The sequence below is a fragment of the Bombus flavifrons genome, chromosome 9 (assembly GCF_040668555.2).
Source record: "Bombus flavifrons isolate JBK064 chromosome 9, iyBomFlav1_principal, whole genome shotgun sequence".
NCBI classification, from domain to species: Eukaryota; Metazoa; Arthropoda; class Insecta; order Hymenoptera; family Apidae; genus Bombus; species Bombus flavifrons.
The window spans coordinates 7,736,671-7,755,319 of NC_138450.1; the positions used below are offsets into that span (position 1 = coordinate 7,736,671).

General features: G+C 37.8%; 1 protein-coding gene across 14 annotated transcripts in view; it reads right to left on the minus strand.

The window, feature by feature from the left end:
* LOC138183571 (protein tramtrack, beta isoform) overlaps positions 1–18,649 on the minus strand; it is an 83,088-nt gene that overhangs the window by 55,206 nt on the left and 9,233 nt on the right. For 3 of the 14 annotated variants that reach the window (XM_069120688.1, XM_069120689.1, XM_069120685.1), the window contains exons 1-4: positions 13,902–15,415; positions 10,132–10,685; positions 8,695–8,874; positions 5,539–5,662 (exon numbers count right to left, since the gene is read on the minus strand). In XM_069120688.1, coding sequence (XP_068976789.1) covers positions 5,539–5,662; positions 8,695–8,874; positions 10,132–10,685; positions 13,902–14,352 — 1,309 coding nt within the window. In that variant the 5' untranslated portion in view covers positions 14,353–15,415. Of the gene's footprint in view, positions 1–2; positions 2,927–5,538; positions 5,663–6,178; positions 7,946–8,694; positions 8,875–10,131; positions 10,686–10,761; positions 11,303–11,324; positions 11,615–13,901; positions 15,416–18,649 lie in introns of those variants that run through there. The other 11 variants (XM_069120691.1, XM_069120690.1, XM_069120683.1 and 8 more) reach the window with 10 other exon arrangements.

Sequence of the window (18,649 nt, forward strand, 5' to 3'; positions counted from 1 at the left end):
AAATAGAGAAAAGTCGTGTGTGAAAAACGGCCATCGACGTGATTCGATCCGGAGAGACTGCCTCACTCCGTTTACCCTCGAGCTCTTTTCTTTTCGCTTTGATCAGATTCACTCTACTAGGAAAGGGTTACATAGGTAGCCGACATACGGCGTGTCTCTGTAGTCTGCACGTATCTCTGTGTGTATGTATGTATACTGTTCTTAGGTATTCCGCGTAGGTAGGTCTCTCTGTATGTATTCGTGCAGGTGAGCACGCGAGCACAGAGAAAGATCGATGTTCGATTATTAGATGTCATGCACTGTCGATAGAAGAGACTGGTCGCACACGTTACATATTACGCATGTGATATCATAGCTGTGTTTATTATAATATATATATATATATAATATACATAATATTATATATAATATAATATATATAATGTATATAATATAATATTATATATATAATATATATCTGTTATCAATCATTGATTAGACAAATATTGTACTTTAAATGGAAAGGCACCAGAAAAAAACCTCTATGGAAAAGTCTGCTTTTTTTTTTGCAATAGCCTTCGGGCCTCAGAGACTAGTTCATAATGACTATTTTATCGAGCCACACCGGCCCATGAGATTTAACGTTTCTTTCATTATTTTTCCTCTTTTTTACTTTTTCCTTTTTTCGTATACTCAGTCTTCGACGTTTTTCATAACCTACGATGTATGTATAAATATAAATATAATATAATATAGGATTTATAAATAAGTGTATAAATAGTTACTTAATACTGATCTTCCTCTCTCCACCTGCGGAACAAGGCTGCCATTACGAGATACAAAGTTACGCGTAAGTATTATAACAGTGCACACCGGGCATGGAACTGGATGAAATACCCTAGACGCGTCGATGTTTCGTTAACAGGGGCGTTTTACGAGCAATTTCGAGGAGAATTTCCTCGCGGTTTGGAAATCATCCCCGCGCCTGTGATAAAAGCCGGGGCTGCACAACGTTTTGCCGGCCAAAGTATCGCTCTTATGCAAATCTAATCAAAGGCAATATCTCGAGGTTTCTCTCTGGCCCGATGGAAATTCAGTTTTGGTCAGAAATGAACGAGTTGGCTCGCGGGGTGAGCGCCGCTGTGTTAAAAGTCAGTTCCATGCGCCGCGTGCATACGAAAGAGTAGCGGTAACGGCAATTTTTGAGAGGGAAAACCTTTTCGTTTCGAAACGTAAACACACTTTGTTAGACTTAGAATTTTCTCGCTTGCTCTAAAGAGGAAAAAAGATTAAAATCCTCGCGTGTACGCGAGAACACACGCGCGGGAGGTAGTATTCTACGAACACGACATTTTTTTTTCTTTTTTTTTTTCTCTGAAGAGACATTTGCACAATGTTCCTTTACACTCTTTGTACTCGAATTGACTCCGTGAACGTGAGATCTAAGCGATTCTACGAACACTAGTAATAAAAGAAAAGGAGATACTAGCGACTGTTTCTTTTAGAAACGGCCAGATATTCAATGCGCTTAACACTTAGCCAACCGAATGGGGAGATCTCCCCTCTGTGAAAAACATCGCTGAGTGACCAAACAGGGAGATCTCCCTTTTGACTTTAGCAACGTGTTTTATTTTTTGTTGTTGTTTTTGTTGTTATCAGTTATTGTCTACCTGCAATTGTTCCCAATTAATTGCGCCACTTTTTCTGCTTTTATAAAGTACAGTGTATAATAAAATACACCAATTTAGTGATGTTAAAATTAATTAAGAAGTTACATTGACTAAATAAAGTTATAATCGAACGATGCCACACTGCAAGCAAATATTAAAATGCATTATGAATTTTTAATTCATATTCAAGTCACGTTATTTATCTTTAATCATTTTTAATGTTTTTAATTTTATCTATATGTTTTTATACTTACAATATATACTTTTAGTTTGAAATTCTGTGCAAACAATATGTGAAATTGTTAAATAAAATCGTTACCGCAAAATATAATTAACTACTTAAATAATTTTTAGACTTCTTTGTCTTTTAAGTAGTGAATATTAGTCTTCGATGCCTGGAAAAATGCGTGAGGGACAACGCATAGGTTGGTTTGTTCAAGCGCGGTGGAAACGTATGGCTCGCTGTGGCACGCACGGTTGGCTAAGTGTTAATTATTTTCTTAATAATAAAAACTCTTAAATGTTAAAATATAGACGTATAATAAATAATTAGATTCTCTTAGGAAAATATCAAACGAAGAACACGATTAAAAATAATCGAGCGAAGCGTCGCGATCTTCGCTCGCTGATTAGAGAAATAAAGCAAATGATTGCCAGTAGTACAAGACAAAGACGACGAAGGGCGAATTTCATATGGAACTGCGACCACGCGTTCCATCTGTGTCATGGAATGTGCAAGCAACGCGGCCGTTTTACGCGACAATCTCGGGTTCTGCTTCCTCTCTGTCCGATGTCCGTCTATCGCGCGTATCTTTTCGATGTTCTATACGACCGCTGTGTATAAATATAGCCGAGCACACGATTTGCATCAGCGCGTGCGCACGTATTTTTATTTCTTCTTTTTTTTCTTAATTTCTTATCACTCTCCGTCGTTCGTATTTCGCGAGCGTAACGTATGGAATTCTAGGTGAGGTAAGCCGGTTCCGATTTCGCTAAAAAATGTTTATGCTCTAAGCGCATGAACGGCGATATCAATGATCCCTCTCGTATTCCGTGCTTCAATTTAATATGCCTTTTCAAATTATCGGATCTCGTTAACGATATCATGCAGATTTGGCACTGATATTTATCGGGGAAATGCGATTTCATGTGCTTTTTTATGTTCGCTACGCTCTTGCCACAAAGCTTACAACACTCCGTACCGAGGTTGGAGTGTTCTAGCTTCGACTGACTCTCTTTACTTATATCCTTCTCTTTTTTGCAAGTTCCTGATGTTCCTGGAATTACAAGATCCCGTTTCAATTAAATTGCTTAGGCGACTAATTATGATTACCGACAATCTCTACCAGACTCATGATAAGGTATATATATATATAAAGAGAGAGAGAGAGGAATATATAAACGTGTATATGCCTCTCGTATAGTATCACACTCTACGGTCAAGTCAAATAGGTTGCAGAAAAGAGGGGATTCTCAATTAATTACGTTCTCCAATCAATATTACGATGATATTATTACGAAACACCACACTCGTATATAGTAATATTACGCATGTCTAGAAATGCCTACTCGTAACCAAAGATATAAATATAAAACGTTCATATCACGTAAAGAAGAAAAACAAAAAACGCACACCTACGATCTCATCATCGTCAAGAATAACAATACAAAAACGCAAAGCTAAACACAACACGTCGTCACACAACCGACGAGAACAAACCAACATCGAGAAAAGAGAAAGAAAGAGAGATAGATAGATAGATAGATAGAGAGAGAGAGAGAGAGAAAAGTATAAAAAAATAGGACGACATGTAAAAAAGTAAAAAGTAAAAAACAAATACAAAATCAGATATTAAAACGGGATAAGAAAAGTAAAAAAAGAAAGAGTTCCGTTTAAAAGACCAACGCAAGCGGAAGAGCCCTGGTTGAAAAAGTTTGCTTGTAAATGCGATACTTTCTCGAGACGAGTGCTAGTATAGTCGGAGAAAAAAGTGGTGCGAGTTTGTTCCGCTGCTACTTTCTTTTATCGACGTACTAGTTGACACACACACGCGAGATGCATCCTGGAGATTAATCGATATTCAACGTTTGCCAGAATAGCGAAATTCTATGTCAACATCCTTTGCCATTTGTCGAGCATCGATACGAATTAATACAATCGTGAAACGACGACGACGACGAAGACTATGACAACAACGACGACAGCGATGATGTTACTGCAAGATCGAGTGCCAACAGTTTTCAAGAAATGGTAAACGGACCGTCACGTTAGCAACAAAATCCTTGCATTCTTTGATAACATTATATGGATATCGTTTAGACAGCGTAACGTGTTTCTCTTGAGTCAGTCACACGACGAAATTCGTCTCAAGAAAAATCACGATTACAAACGAAAACGATTCGGGTTATGTAACTCGCTTTGCTACCGAACCGGTGCGACGCTCGTGTTCGATCCATCGATCACTTACGTAACAAGAACGCAGCACGTGCATGTCCGTATTTTGTTGCTAATATTTCCATTTACTTATGTACTGGTGATACAGGTTAAAACAAACAGGCGCAAGAGAGACGCGTGAGAATGTAAGATTAAGATCGCTGGTTACGGTGACGTAAGAACGTGGCAAAAGGTATTTGTAAGAGGATAGAAAAAACAGTGTGTAAAAAGACATGCACAGAGAATCCCGCCGTAATGATATACGTATAATATATACATACATACACACGTACATATAATGGAATATGCATATCTACATATATATACGTGTATATATGTATTCGTTTATAAATAAAGTTTATAGCTATGCAAAACACACGTATATACATTTGTTCTCACGCAGATGAGACACACCCACACGCACTCAATCGCTCTCGCGCGCAATCACACCGTGGATTCCGTTATTTTGTCACGCACACGCAAATCCACCGATGTGTTAGATGTAAAGGTGTGAGTAAATAGGTGTATGTAAATACACGTGTGTATGTATGTATATATATATATGTAATATACGTAAATATGTATAGAGTAACAGAAAAAAAAGAAGAAAAGAAACACAACACATACGAGACCTTATGTACAATCATCAACCATACAGCCGTCTCAAGAATCTCAATCAAACAGGAGTACTGTCCATTTGCTGATACCAACAGAAGAAATGTCCACTTTTCCGATACCACTTCCCAAGGGAAAAAGCAACTGTTCTTTTTTTGTTTGTTGCTTTCTTTTTACTTATTTTTTGTTTTCTTTTTTTTTTGTTAGATGTGATGTAGTTCCTATTGCTTTATTAACACATTGATGGATTTGTAACTACTATAGTGACATAGCAAATGCACGATACCATCACCACAACACCAAAGATGAATATTGTGTCATCTATACCCATATATATATACATATATATATAATACACGCACACATATCGTCAGTTCATGTATGCATATATATACATACACATATACAGGATACATCGTAGCAAAGAAAGTTGTTCGTGTTTTCTAAAAAGAGGTTACCACTCACTACGCTTGCCAGACTTGGAAATAGAGGGATGCTCGCTTCGTACGCCTATATGTACGACTCGACGCGCAAAAATTCTTGCAAACGTGCATGCACATCTCCCTCGATTTCTTAGATCTCCGGTATTTCCGTCGCTATCTTTTGCCATTATTCATTTTATTATTCGCAATTGTATCAATTATTACAAAAAAGAAGCGAGAAAAAAAGAAGTGAAAAAGGAATGTATCCTCGAATTATTCCAAGATAAACTCACTAAAAACGACGAGAAAGATGACTTATCAAAATTGTCGTTGCAATAACGGTGTTCAAAGGAGCTAAGGAAATACGTGAAATCTAAATGTAATTTTGATCATAATGATAGATATTTGTAGGTCTTACCATCGAGTCCGTCGAGCATTTCTGGGGGATTATGGTGTTCAGACGATTCAATCGTTGACACACCATCGCTTAGCGTGCCTGTTGTTGCTCCTCCTTCTTCTCCTAGCAGTCCAACTGGATGACCCTGCACACGTCACGATTATACATTATAAATTCAACTGTGAACAACGACACTTCGAGGGATTTATCTACAAATTCTTCCGTCTCGAAAAATATCAGTTACTTTACTGCTATCGCGTTCGTCTACTATGCTAAATTAAGCAACGATTAAATAGAACGAAATATAAGGAGAACAAATGTTAATTTTCGAATCGATAAAGATTCATTTTAAATATATTTAATTTACTTGGAAACATGAGATAGTGAAAGAGATAATATCGAAAATAAAATTGAAATCGAAATGTTATCTTTTCCTGTTTCCTAAGAACTTTTTTTAGCTCGTATAAATAAAATCAACTATTGAAATTGATTCAAATTAATAAAACGGAATTACGTCATCTTTTATTTACTATTTGCATAATAAATAATAATAAGTATGGGAGGGAGGGAGGAGAAAGTATAATTTGTCGATTTCATGAAAGACAATTCATTGAAATCTTAAATGCATGCTAAATCGTACATTTCATAGAAAAAGTCAGCATTCTCTATAATAAAAATATTGGATTTTCACATTTATTTACATTTCACGCGAGAGATATTCATCACAAAAATACACATGCTTTGGCAATTCGTCTCTTTCTAACAACACTTCAATGTTAATAACACACACTGGCAGTGTAAATGTTATTACATAAAAATATTAAACCCGCAAATATACAAATATAAATTTTAACATATAACTCGTGAAAGTGTACATATTTTTTCACGTTAAAGATATCAATAGATACATAAACATATTTTTCGCTTAAACATCTATGTATTAATTTTATAAACTTGAACAAGGGTTGCATTTTAACGTAATATTAAAAACAAATATATAAACAATTTATAATTTTCATAAAACATTTCGTCATATAATATCTGCTAAGATACATAAAATTTTAAAAAAGGATTTTACATGAATCAAACAATTTTATAATGATTAATTAACCATGAAAAGATAACAGCCTTAATTATACAAATATAAAATATTTAAAAATATCATAATAAGAGCTAAAATTCTCAACTCAATTAAAAATATATGTATAGCACGAAATATTAAACACATCATTATTTAAATTTAGTTCGTTTCAACAACAATTAATTACAAAGATCTTATAAAAGAGATAGATCTTGTAGAAAATGTCAGTTTTAAACCTATATTGAAACTATATATATATATTGAAAGAAGGCAAGCTTCGTAATTTACGTTCACTTACCCAAAATTGCATAGACAGTTTAATGCTTTATTAAAACTGAGTTATAATATAAGGAAGGATATATATCCTTTTGAACTGCTTTCAAAATATGTATTATGGCATGAACATGTTTTTAAGAGGAAATAAATAACACAATTAAATTTTATCAAAATGTGGTATGGGTGGTAAAGTTTGTACAGCCTTAAATAATTACAGACATATATGAAGATATAGGCCTTATAATAATAGGAAGTAAAAAAAATGTTGACAGTTTTTTATAGCATTCATCGAACCTTCTTTTGCATGATCAAAATATTTTGTTAATGACTGAAATTAGATTGAATCTTAATTGAGCAAAATTAATCAAAAATCAGCCGATATTAAAATACAATTATAATGAAAAATCAACAGGTTTCCATGATGTAAGAATAATTTTCTTTTGCTTTGCTTTCTTTAGCTACACACAAATTATGAGCCTTGCACTTATCATGATGATTGACAATCTCGAGTCTAAAATTACCATTCCCAGCAGCAAATGAAGTACGTATTTCGGGAATTGAATCACTCCATTTTCTACAATATTTACAAAACATAAGATTCGTTCTTTCGTCATATTCAAGCCAAGAGTACATATCTAACCACCCAATTTTGAATCTACCAGCCTTTCTACTTTGTGTAATAGAACGTTGTGAAATATTACATAAACTTGATTGAGTTATTGACATGCTTGGCTGTGGATTTACAATTATTGATCTATTTACATCATTATTACTGTTAAACTTTTTACCACTGGCATTACTTTCGGGAAGTGAACCAAATAAAGAATTGAATTCTGCGTTATTATTCTTGTGCGAATTAGACTTTAAAGATATAGATTGATTCTGTGAAGCTTTGTAAGGATTATTAAATGCAGTCCCTGACATATTGATAGACATAGAACCTCCAGCCATGATAGTGCTTTCGCGAGAAACTTGTATCACAGCAGGATCTTGTTGATTTTGGGTCATGTTCTGTACATCCATAGTTTCGTCACTCTTCCCATCTCTTTGAACCTCCCACTCCACACTAGTCTGTCAACAGAGAAGGAAAGGATATGTGTTTAATCAACACATCTTTGATTTTGTCTTTTAGCATATAAGAAGCCAATTTCGTATCTCTATTTAAATATCCCTTCCTTCCCATGTTTGTTTGGACTGAGTAGTTGTAGGAAAATAGTAGAAAATCATTGATTACAGGAACAGTAACGAAACTTCACATTTTTTGTACAATCTACTCGACATATTGTATAATTTCACGAATAGCTTACAAGCTATGCATGTGTGTGTTAAAGTTTTTTTTTAAAAATACAATTTGGTTACACAATACAACAATAAAATAGAATAAAATAACATTCTGAAATAAAAGCAATACGTAATATAAAAGATTAATTCCATTACAATGCATAAAATACCAAAATTTACACTACATTAAAGCAACTTTTAACTATAAATATTGAAAAAAATAATTGATTTGTTATATATATTTAATATTATAAATGATCATAGCAACTTTCATTAAAACTATATGGACAAATTTAAATATTCTATTGAATAGTTAAAAGTTATTTATTTTTTGAATTAATAAGTAATCTAATATAATACAGCAATCATAGAAAAAGAAATGTTACAACTTACTATATGAATTTCATATTACAGGAAGCATATAACTACATATTGTTAACTATTTACATGCTATCAATTACACTACATGCATGTTGTAACTCTTTCTCATAAATATTTAAAACATACTAATAAAAAAAAAAAAACTGAAGGGTACTTACTGGGAGGGAAATGTTGTCATGGAAGTCTGGCAAATGATGATCTAACTCTTGCTTGATCGAAGGTTGTGGCTGTGATGCAGGAGACATAGGTCGACCACCATCTTCCATATCACCTCCCATGGCATTATTTAACTTTGGAATCACGGGAGGGCTTGATTTGTAACTACATTGTGACGATGCCTGAAAAATAATAAATTGCAAAATTATGCACTTTAGAAGCATTACAAATAAAATTATTTATAATTGTTGTAATAATACTTGTATCTAGCATATTTAAATTTACAACATAAAGGAAACTTCTTCTTTATAATAAAAAAAAAAGATTCTTTTGATTGACTAAAATTTTGAATTATTTTCTTTATTGTACATTATTTAGAAAATTTCTATCAAAATTAAAATATGCAGAACAGTTACTTAAAGAGAGGAATTATCCAAAACATCATTAATTCTAAAGGATTAGTCTGTGACAGAAATGATATTTTAAGATCAGCATTTGCTATATACCTCAAGGTTACAAGTACAGATATTTGGAAAGCTGTCCAATCATATAGATATATAATTTAATGATAATAAAGTGCGATCATTATCTTCGAATTTTAGGCGCTACCTGTAAGAAAATTTTGAGCATACACACGTGACTACACGTGTATACGTGTACGCATGCATGCACAACGCACGCGCGCAACTTCGCGGGAGCATATGTTTTGAAAACGATTTATTTAAAAGCGATAAATTTACATGAAACCAATACTGCAACATAAACTTGCATATAATATAAAAAATGCGGCAATTAGATAATAAAATAAACGTACAATAAAGAAAACAAAACACATATTTTATGTACTCCATTTTCAAAAATACACAATATATATCATTATTTCACCACTATTGAAATTTCTGTTTATTTTGTTTTATACTGAGACATAATTTTCTTCTTGTTTTATCATAATTTACTTCTCAAGCATTGTAAATAGGATACAGATTATGTACAAATGGAATAGCTAGTACTTACAGTTATCGGAGTACATAAAAATCTTAAAACTGATGCAAATTAAAAGAAAGTGACCTACTTCGTAATTCTTATTATGTTTACAGAAAAATATTGACAAATTTTGTACACATATTTTGAATACATATTGCAAAGAAATATGAAAGAATTAGAAAAGAATTTAAAATTTCTTATAAAGAAATATTTTTAACACGATTAAAAGGAATGAATTATTCTATTTCACTATTTTTATTCTGTTACATTGTTGTTGTAGACATTTTATTAAATAATTGCTTATTATGAACTCAAAAATGAAAACAATAATAACACAAATTATGACAGAGGAAAAATGTATGATATCTGAATTATTTAAGAGTAAAAACATAACTCTCATGATACTTACATGCATAAACTAATAACATCGATATAGAATATTTAAAATTACGTACCTGAGAATCTGACATGAACCGTTCACTGGGTGGACCACTAAGGGAAACATCATAGCTGCCCGAGGCCTTTCGTTTCCTCTTTTCAGGAAGAGGCTGAGGGTTAGGCGATTCAGTATGCCTAACACCAGATTGTGATTCTGGTTCTGGCGATGGACTTTTCTCTTCTGCCTTGTTATTTACACTATTATCAGTGAGGCCTCTAATCTGTAATGCCTCAGCTGTTTTAAGGAACATCGGTAGCAGATGCTGACTAACGTTAACTTCTCCCTTATACATAAAGTGCAGCAATGCCTTCATTTCCGTTTCATTGACATCCTTCAGGAATATAATTGGATGGGGATGGGTATTCTGGAGGAAAATGCTCTCGAAATATGGACTGCATGCAGAGAGTATCGTCTGGTGTGCCTTGAATGTCTCTCCAACACACGCCAGGGTAACGTCGCAGAGTGCCTCTCTGGCAAGCAAGGAGCTGAGAACGTCTGTGAGGTTGGCTGGATGATTGTTCCACCGTAGGCAATACTGTTGGTCCATCTTGTCTATCTCCAATCCCAACCCTACAACCAAACTAGCTGCCCTGAACTGTCCACACTAGAGACTTTGATCACCCTGACTACAGAATGACTCCCTAACCCTTAAAACGTTAACTCACACGCCTTCTTCACGCACACTCTCCTATATCAGCCTGACGATATCTCCTCAGAGATTATATCGCAACTCTAGACCCACACAACTTCCTCCGTGCTTCTGCAAATGTGCCACATTGCAGTATAACTGTAAAACCCTTCAGGGTTCACGCGTCGCTACTATACGTACCAAAAACATTTTTTCGCATAACCTCAGTAACCGAAAAATAACAGCGTTCGCGATTTCACTTCGACAAATGTAGCGCGAATTAAAAGAAGGTTAGAGTATTAATTGCGACGCAGTATGTGTCACCCACGGATATGATAATATCCTATATTCGAAGATAATGTTTTCGGCAATGTCAATATTCGCGAGGCTTGGGCGCCATTGTCGGCCGTACTCGTCTAGCCACGAGCCTTCTCGCGAAAACTCGATTTGTTGATGCTCGATTTCTAACCATTCAAACACGCTTCACACGCGGCTTTATTTACCTAAACCCAGCGCCAGCTAACTAACGCATCGTATACACTAACGACCCGAGTTTGTTTATCGTCCCGATGATTACTCACCTTTCGCAAACTTTTTGCCATTACAACGCCACCCGACCCTTAACGTCCACTACCATACCAATCTGCCAATGCCTACGGCCTTATTTTTAAAATACTTTTGACCTTCGTGCATCTGCCGGGGGGAATGGCGCGAAGGGCGCTCGAATTCAAACGTTGCTAGTCACGTAATACGACTTCTCTCGATAATTTCGGTTTAATTGAACGTTTGTTTCACTTTATATTTACGTACTTTTGTATAGATATTTCCAATAATGCTAATTTCAGTCTAAGATGCAACGACAAACTAAGAAAAATATTATCTGTTTTTCGAAAAGTAGAAAACAATGACTTATATTAAAATATCGTTATGCAAAAGTTTATTTTTCCGTTTTCAACGTTCGTATACGATACAATATAATAATAATAATAATAATAATACGATTATAAAGCTAAAATGGAAATAACACGCGATGCATAATTTACCCAAATAAAATTACCGTCGAAATGTATAAATTATAGAATACGTGAACGTTAAAAGTTAAATAAAGTATTTATTAACGCATTTATCTTATTGACAGCTTGAAGCGCCTTATTTTAGCAGAAATTACCCTTTGTTCAATGGACTCTTTCCTCTTGTCAACAAAATACCTATCATAGTACTATCAAAAATATAAATGATTTCAATCGTCATATATAGCTTGAAAGTTTAAGAGCTTAAAATGTTTCCATAATAATCAGAATAAACGAAACAATTCCTATTCATTTTACATAGCTAATCATGTGATTGAAAACAATTATCATAGTAAAAATTAATTTCTCTTCCTTTCTCTTTTTTTTTACTTTTTATAAAGCATTTTTTACAAAAACGTTTAGATACATCGTGTGATACTTTTGAAAGTGTTACACGGAAATTCGACTTCCCGTGAAACGTGGCAAACTTATACCCTGTTACGATATTGTAATGCACGTAATGCATGTAAAATTCATAGATCCTTGAACCAGATGCTATAAAAAGAAAAACTTAAAATCCGTTTCATTCTTGAACAAATCCCACCCTCCTTAAAAATCGAAATCTAATCTAAAGATTTGTTTGCACAGTTATTATCACGTAACTACTTCCGCGAATAGAACACGATTGATGAACACGAAAATGTTGCTACTCTTTTTTTCATAAGCACGCTTCTTTTTCTGCTGGCCCATTAGTTAAACGGACGTATTTGCGCTACGTTATACGAGAGGGGATTACATTTCACGGAAAATCATGCAATGTAAAGGAGTCGATCGACTTCATTTGACTCCACTAAACGGTAATTCGCGCAAATCGTAAGCTTTCTGATATTAATTTCGGTCGTCCACGAGCCGAACGATAATCGCGTTAACCATTCAAAATCAATAGGTAGCGGGAAAATTGGAAAATCTCCTTAATCGGTTTTCGAATATGGATTTACAAGCTTTGCCCGACCATTAACAGATTTAATCCGCACTTTGATTGGCACTGCGCAAAATTACTATTCGTCTGCTTGTCCCCGACGAAGATACGGCCGTGTTGGCAAATAGGAATTCAGTGTATTAAGCGGATAACACAGTGAATATAATTGAATTTATCTCGGGCTCGTGTGTTTCTGAGGATTTTAAACGATTGGCCTGGCAATGAAGACAATAGATGCTGCCGTTAGGGCCGCAATATTTTTACTGATTCACCGACTGAAAACATTTTAAACTTAACTTCGTTTAAAGAAGCTTCGCGTTTTGCTTCGTGATGTACTTTCGCTTCGCGGTTAGGCGTTGTCGTAAATTATAACAGATATTACCCTGATGAAAACATCTTGTTTAGGAAAGACCCGTAAATAAGCGAAAGGAAGAATATTATTAACCGTATCAGGACGTATAGTGAATTCGAAAGTATTCTGCGGAAGGGAGAAACTTTAAATGATTCGCTGCTCGAATCTACTTCTTGTTCCGTCTCGCGTACTCGTAGAAAATTTCTCACGATATATATATATATATATATATATATCTTTTTTCCTCAGCTTTTTCTTCTCTTTCCCCTCGTTCGGGTGACTATGGCAGATAGTACAAAGGAAAGAATTAAAGGAAACAAAAGAAGTAGAAGAGAGAACGAGTAATCGTATCCGGTGGTATCAAGTCGGATTTACTCGTTTCATCGATGAATAAGTACTGGAAAGGCTGCAGTAGTTAGCTATTAGCGCGTTTACACGGACTTTTTTAATCGCGTCGGAGCCGATTTTATCGCATCGAAGAACGCAAACCTATTGCTAACAAAGAGCCTGCTCGTTTACTAGATATTAACAACATCATCCTGGGTCAACTAAATGGTTACGCAATTAATTGTGCGAACCGGTTCCTAGAGCGAGTTGTCTATAGATACCGTTTGAGAAAAGAATCTGCTTCTAAAGTAATATATATACATATGTTTCATATGCAAATATGACATGTCTACATGATCGTCAGAAAAAGTTAAAATCAACAAGAATGTTCAACACTGAATCATGTGTATACGCATGTGTGAAAGAGCAAAGATCGGCGATATTAAAGAACAGACATACAGAAAGAAAAATAGTAAAGCAAGGAACGGACCTGTAGATCCTCCTACAGCTGGGATATCGGCGAGCATCACCGTTATCTGCATAATTATCTCGCGATGGCCTTGATTGTTCCACGAGGAAAACAAGTGGAAGCAGGTATATCGTGACGTATTGTGGCTGAATACGTCGCTGTTTTTCGCCCTAGCGCGTTGAGAAGTCGCGCGGCAAAAAAAAAAAAAAGGAAAAAAAAAGACATGTTTCTGTCTTCCGTGCGGCTGGCAGATCTTCAGGGACGATCTTCGCGCGGTGCATACCGGAAATGCAGCGGTGCCACGCGGCTTGCGCGATCTTCTCGCGCTGCGCGCATGTTCGCGCGTTAACTGCGCGCGCGCCGATTCCTCGTAAATTACCCAACACAGACTATTAGCGCGGCATTTCGCGATAAAACTTCTAATTATCTTTTCTTCTCTTTGTCGTGATGAATAATTAATGGATCGACACATGTACGTGCACGATCGTTCTTCAAGTATCTTCGATTTTTGTTCGGTACTTGGTCCGATCGTTCGGACTAAAACTCACAACGAAAAGAATGTCGTACACGATGGTATACATAATTCACGCTCGAACAAAACGCAACGGATTCACGATAGTGCAGTAAAGTTTAATGCAGTGGTAAGAAAGTTCGCATAAAATACGCTGTCTCGATAAAAGACGCACGCTGCTGCGCTCGGTCGTACGTTTTCTTAGCGACAATGCGGTGGTGTGACTTAGAAGGAGAAGAAATAGCACGCTTTAAACGTGTAATTTTGACAAGATCGAAAAACTTCAGGGCCTTCATTAAACGTTCTTACGCGTTACACAAGTATTGCCGCTAGTACAAGACAATTGAAAGTCGTGAATATACCTCTCTGTCTCTCTCTCTCTCTCTGTCTCTCTTCCTCTTTCTCGCGCAACACATACTCCTTCGATTTTCTGCGATCGAAGGATTCGATCGATATCGATGCGTCATCTTGGACAACGTCACGATACGTTCGAGAGACGTACAATAAAAAAGAGACACAAGAAATTGCGTTCTGTTCCCCTCGTCGTCTTTTTCAGAAGGGTAAAGTGTAAACACATTGTTTGGCGTTGATTATGCTCGAACTTTCGACCAGTTCGTTTTATTAGGAGCATCGTCTGCTGCATCAAGCTATAGAAAATGAACGATAACTGTTCTTCGGTTTATGAAACGCGAAATATGCTCATGCTACTTATTTTTCTTTATTTTTTCTCCCTTTTTTTTGTTAATTCTATTTTTATCTTATTTTTCTCTTAATCAACGCGTAGGTAACTCGATGCACGGAAAAACTACATGCGCGCATGATAAAATATGGTTCCTTTCCCACCGCTCATCGCGAAGGATTAAAAATTAATCTTGATATACCGTTACTGTAATATTTGTCCACCGAAGTGCACGATGTAAGGAGGGCATTCTGTATTTGCATAAGGAAAGAACGTTACCGGAGAAACATTGCGCAAATAATCCCGAGAAAATTCTAACGTAGCTACATACGGCTCGTCTTTTTTATTTCGAACCTCAGCGCACAAAATTCTTCGCTCGGTTTTGTTTCTCTCAAATCCTATTTTTCGATTGTGAAACGACCAGTATATTTCTAGGAAATTTGCATGACAAACTTTCGTAAAAACACGTGCCCGTAGGACGTCGCTTTTAAATTATATTTTAAGGAATGTTTCGTTTGTACGGGCCGAAGAACGTTTCCGATTCAGAAATATTATTTCACGTATTTCGAATTCTGATTCGAGGAAGAAATGAGTTTCTCTCCTTTCCTTTCTACCGCTGTCTCCTATGAAAAATTGCGAAATTTAATATTTATTACCTTACGCAACTACGTAAATTGCAATTTTAGATGTAAGCTACATAATGAGTAATTGCATAGTTGCGTATTTATTCGTCGCGCACTTCGGCTAATTACGAACCTTAAATTGAAGTATCTAGAAACTGAGAAACAACGTTTCTTCGTTTCAGTTGATATGTAATTTTTCCGACATGAAATACGATACGTACTATATTGCTAACTTTATGATCTATCTTACGTACAATTTTGGATTTCCCTTATTTGCTACTATAAAACTATGTATTTTAAAAAATAGATTTTTTATCATTTTATTGAGCAAAAGTCAGTCTTCGCGCGTTTTAACTTTCATATTCGTTTCGCTTATTGAAATTTCATCGCTCGTAAATTTTCCTTCTTCTCATCTACAGCGTGAAGGAACATCTTTCGCCTGGTTTTACTGTTCGCGAAACAATGAAAACGATACGATGGTCACGAAATAGGCCACGCACGCGTTCGTTGGCGAATATATTTTCGAGAATCGACAATCGCGTTACCGCGTATTTTTGTCCGCGCTGAGCGAGTTTATGTTTCAATCGGACGGTAAACCAATAAATACAGTCTAGTTTACTGAGCATATTATCGAAATCCGCTAAACTATACAGTTTTCCGACCAGTTACGGAATTTAACAAGGGATTCTGATCCCCCGGTTTCGATACATCCTGCATATTTTCTACGTTGAACGGTGCAACCATTTCCCTTATTTTCCTATCCGATTATCGACTCGTGTAAAAATAGAAAACGAACTGTCAAAACAGCGGATCAACGAACGAGCGAGGCTAGCGCGTCGATAAAAACTGGCCAACAAATGCGTTTAAACGGTCGTGCGACAAGAAATATCAACGTCGTATTTGATCGGTGGTAGTTGAACGTTTTTGCCTCGACGTGGGTTGCGTCTTAGTCTCTCGAAGGGAGATTGACAAAGTGAGAGAGAGAGGAACACGCGACGCATGCCTCTAGATCTCGCGATCGATGGGTCCGGTTCTGGTAGGTTGTTTGCGGGCCACAGAATAGGCGCGAATCCACAGCTGGCCTCCCCTCTAAGCGAACCACCGCGTGCAGCCAGAGGAAAGCCGAGCGCGCAAATTGAACGTATTCTCTCGATAGAGCTAACGACGCGAGGGTGTCGCGCGAAGGAAAATCTGAAAATCGACGCGCCGATACCGTGAAGGCGGATTAGGCGCATCGTTACCTGGTTTACTGAAATTCGTGAACATGAAATCCTGTCGGCCTGGCGTGTAGCCGCAGCATGCAGATTCAGAGGAAGGATCCCTTTTGATCCTCCTACGTGAAGATCTTCCGCGACGATCTTACAGGGACAATCCTTCCTGGTGTCGAACGAAGACGATCCTCTTCACATTCACGGAAGGAACGATCAGCAGGCAGCTTCTTTTGCGTTTCACGATGGAACTGCGATCTCTGCCTTCTTCATGGACAGTACATTCGCGCACACGATAGTTACCAACGGAAAGAACGCACTCGTAATAATCGTTCGACACCGAGTAGATATTATACGGTATCTTCAACTCATGAAACGTTCGTCATTCATGATCGCAAACGCGTCAAATCGAACGAACGAAGAAGCAAGGCAGGAAAGGAAGTTTCGATATGTAAAAACGAGAAACACAGACGGCGTAATCAGAGAAAGTGGTGTTAATAACGACCGTCGGTGATTACTTTTTCTCGTTGAATCGACGATCGACGGCAAGATCGAAACGAAATATTCTCGCGTAGCACGATTATCTCGCGACGCGACGTCGAAGACGTACAAATGCGGACGAAACTCCGAGAGGGAGAAACAACAAAGTGGCGTGTGTACCAAGTTGGCCGCGAAGCGCGACTGAGGCCAGGGGTGGCGCCGAGAGAGAGAGAGGGTGGCGTGGATGCAGGTCGACGTGTACGCTGCACGGACACATCCCCCCTAATGAATGCACCAGGCATGTGCGAGGGATTTTATGTTCGCCGCCGCCGCCGCCGCCGCCGCCACTACCGCCGCCACCTCTCTCTCCCCTTCAGCCTTCGCCACCAACCGAGAATCGGCCGCCACCCCCGTCGCCCAACCTCCGCCAGAGCTCACTCGTCCCCGCTAACCTCCTACCCCGACTCAACCCCTGCCACCCTTCTTCCTTCTCCACTGTCCTCCTCTTCCTCTTCCGTTCTTCACCCTTCCTCCTTCACGCATCCCTCTCTTTTTCTTCTCATCCCTGTCGCTCCTCGCGTACCTCCCTGTCTCGCGTACCTCCTTGTCTCGCGTTTTCTCTCCGACGAGTGAACAGCGGGCCACCACCCAACCGAGTCGCGTTGAAGCCCGTTTTCGCGCGCGGTACTCAATGCGTTGCACTCGTCGCAGCGCGAGCAGACGCGCGCCGGTCCCCAGGAAGCAGCGTGGGCGGTTTTGCCCCGTTCGCCGGGACCCTCCGCTCCTGGGGCTGTGCCCGGTTTTCGCCTCCTCCTGCGTGCCTGCGGACGTACCCTGCACCCGCGATTGGTACGCACAACTAACCCGCCCGTACGCGAATCCTCTCCTGCACCTGCCACGGTTCTCCCTCTCTCTATTAATCTATCTGTTTCTCTTCTATCTCGCTTCACGCGCCTGCCTCCCTCTTCTATCTTTCTCGCCTTCGACCCTCTCACCCTCTCACCCTATTCCCCTTTCTCTTTTCCTCTCGCTTTCTGTTTAACCCTCTCTCACCCTCTCCTTCTATTCCTCCGCTCGTCTATTTACCCCCATTCCGCCTGCGCGTATCCCGTTCATCTTCGTCCACAAGCTCTCGCTACTCTCCGGGCCACTGTCCTATCTGTGTTCGAAGTTAACCACTGAGAACGTCGCCGAGGTTCGACTGCGGTTTTCGCTCTCGAGTTCCTCGCACGCTCGTGGCCGAACGAAGCGCAGCCGATATTATCGCT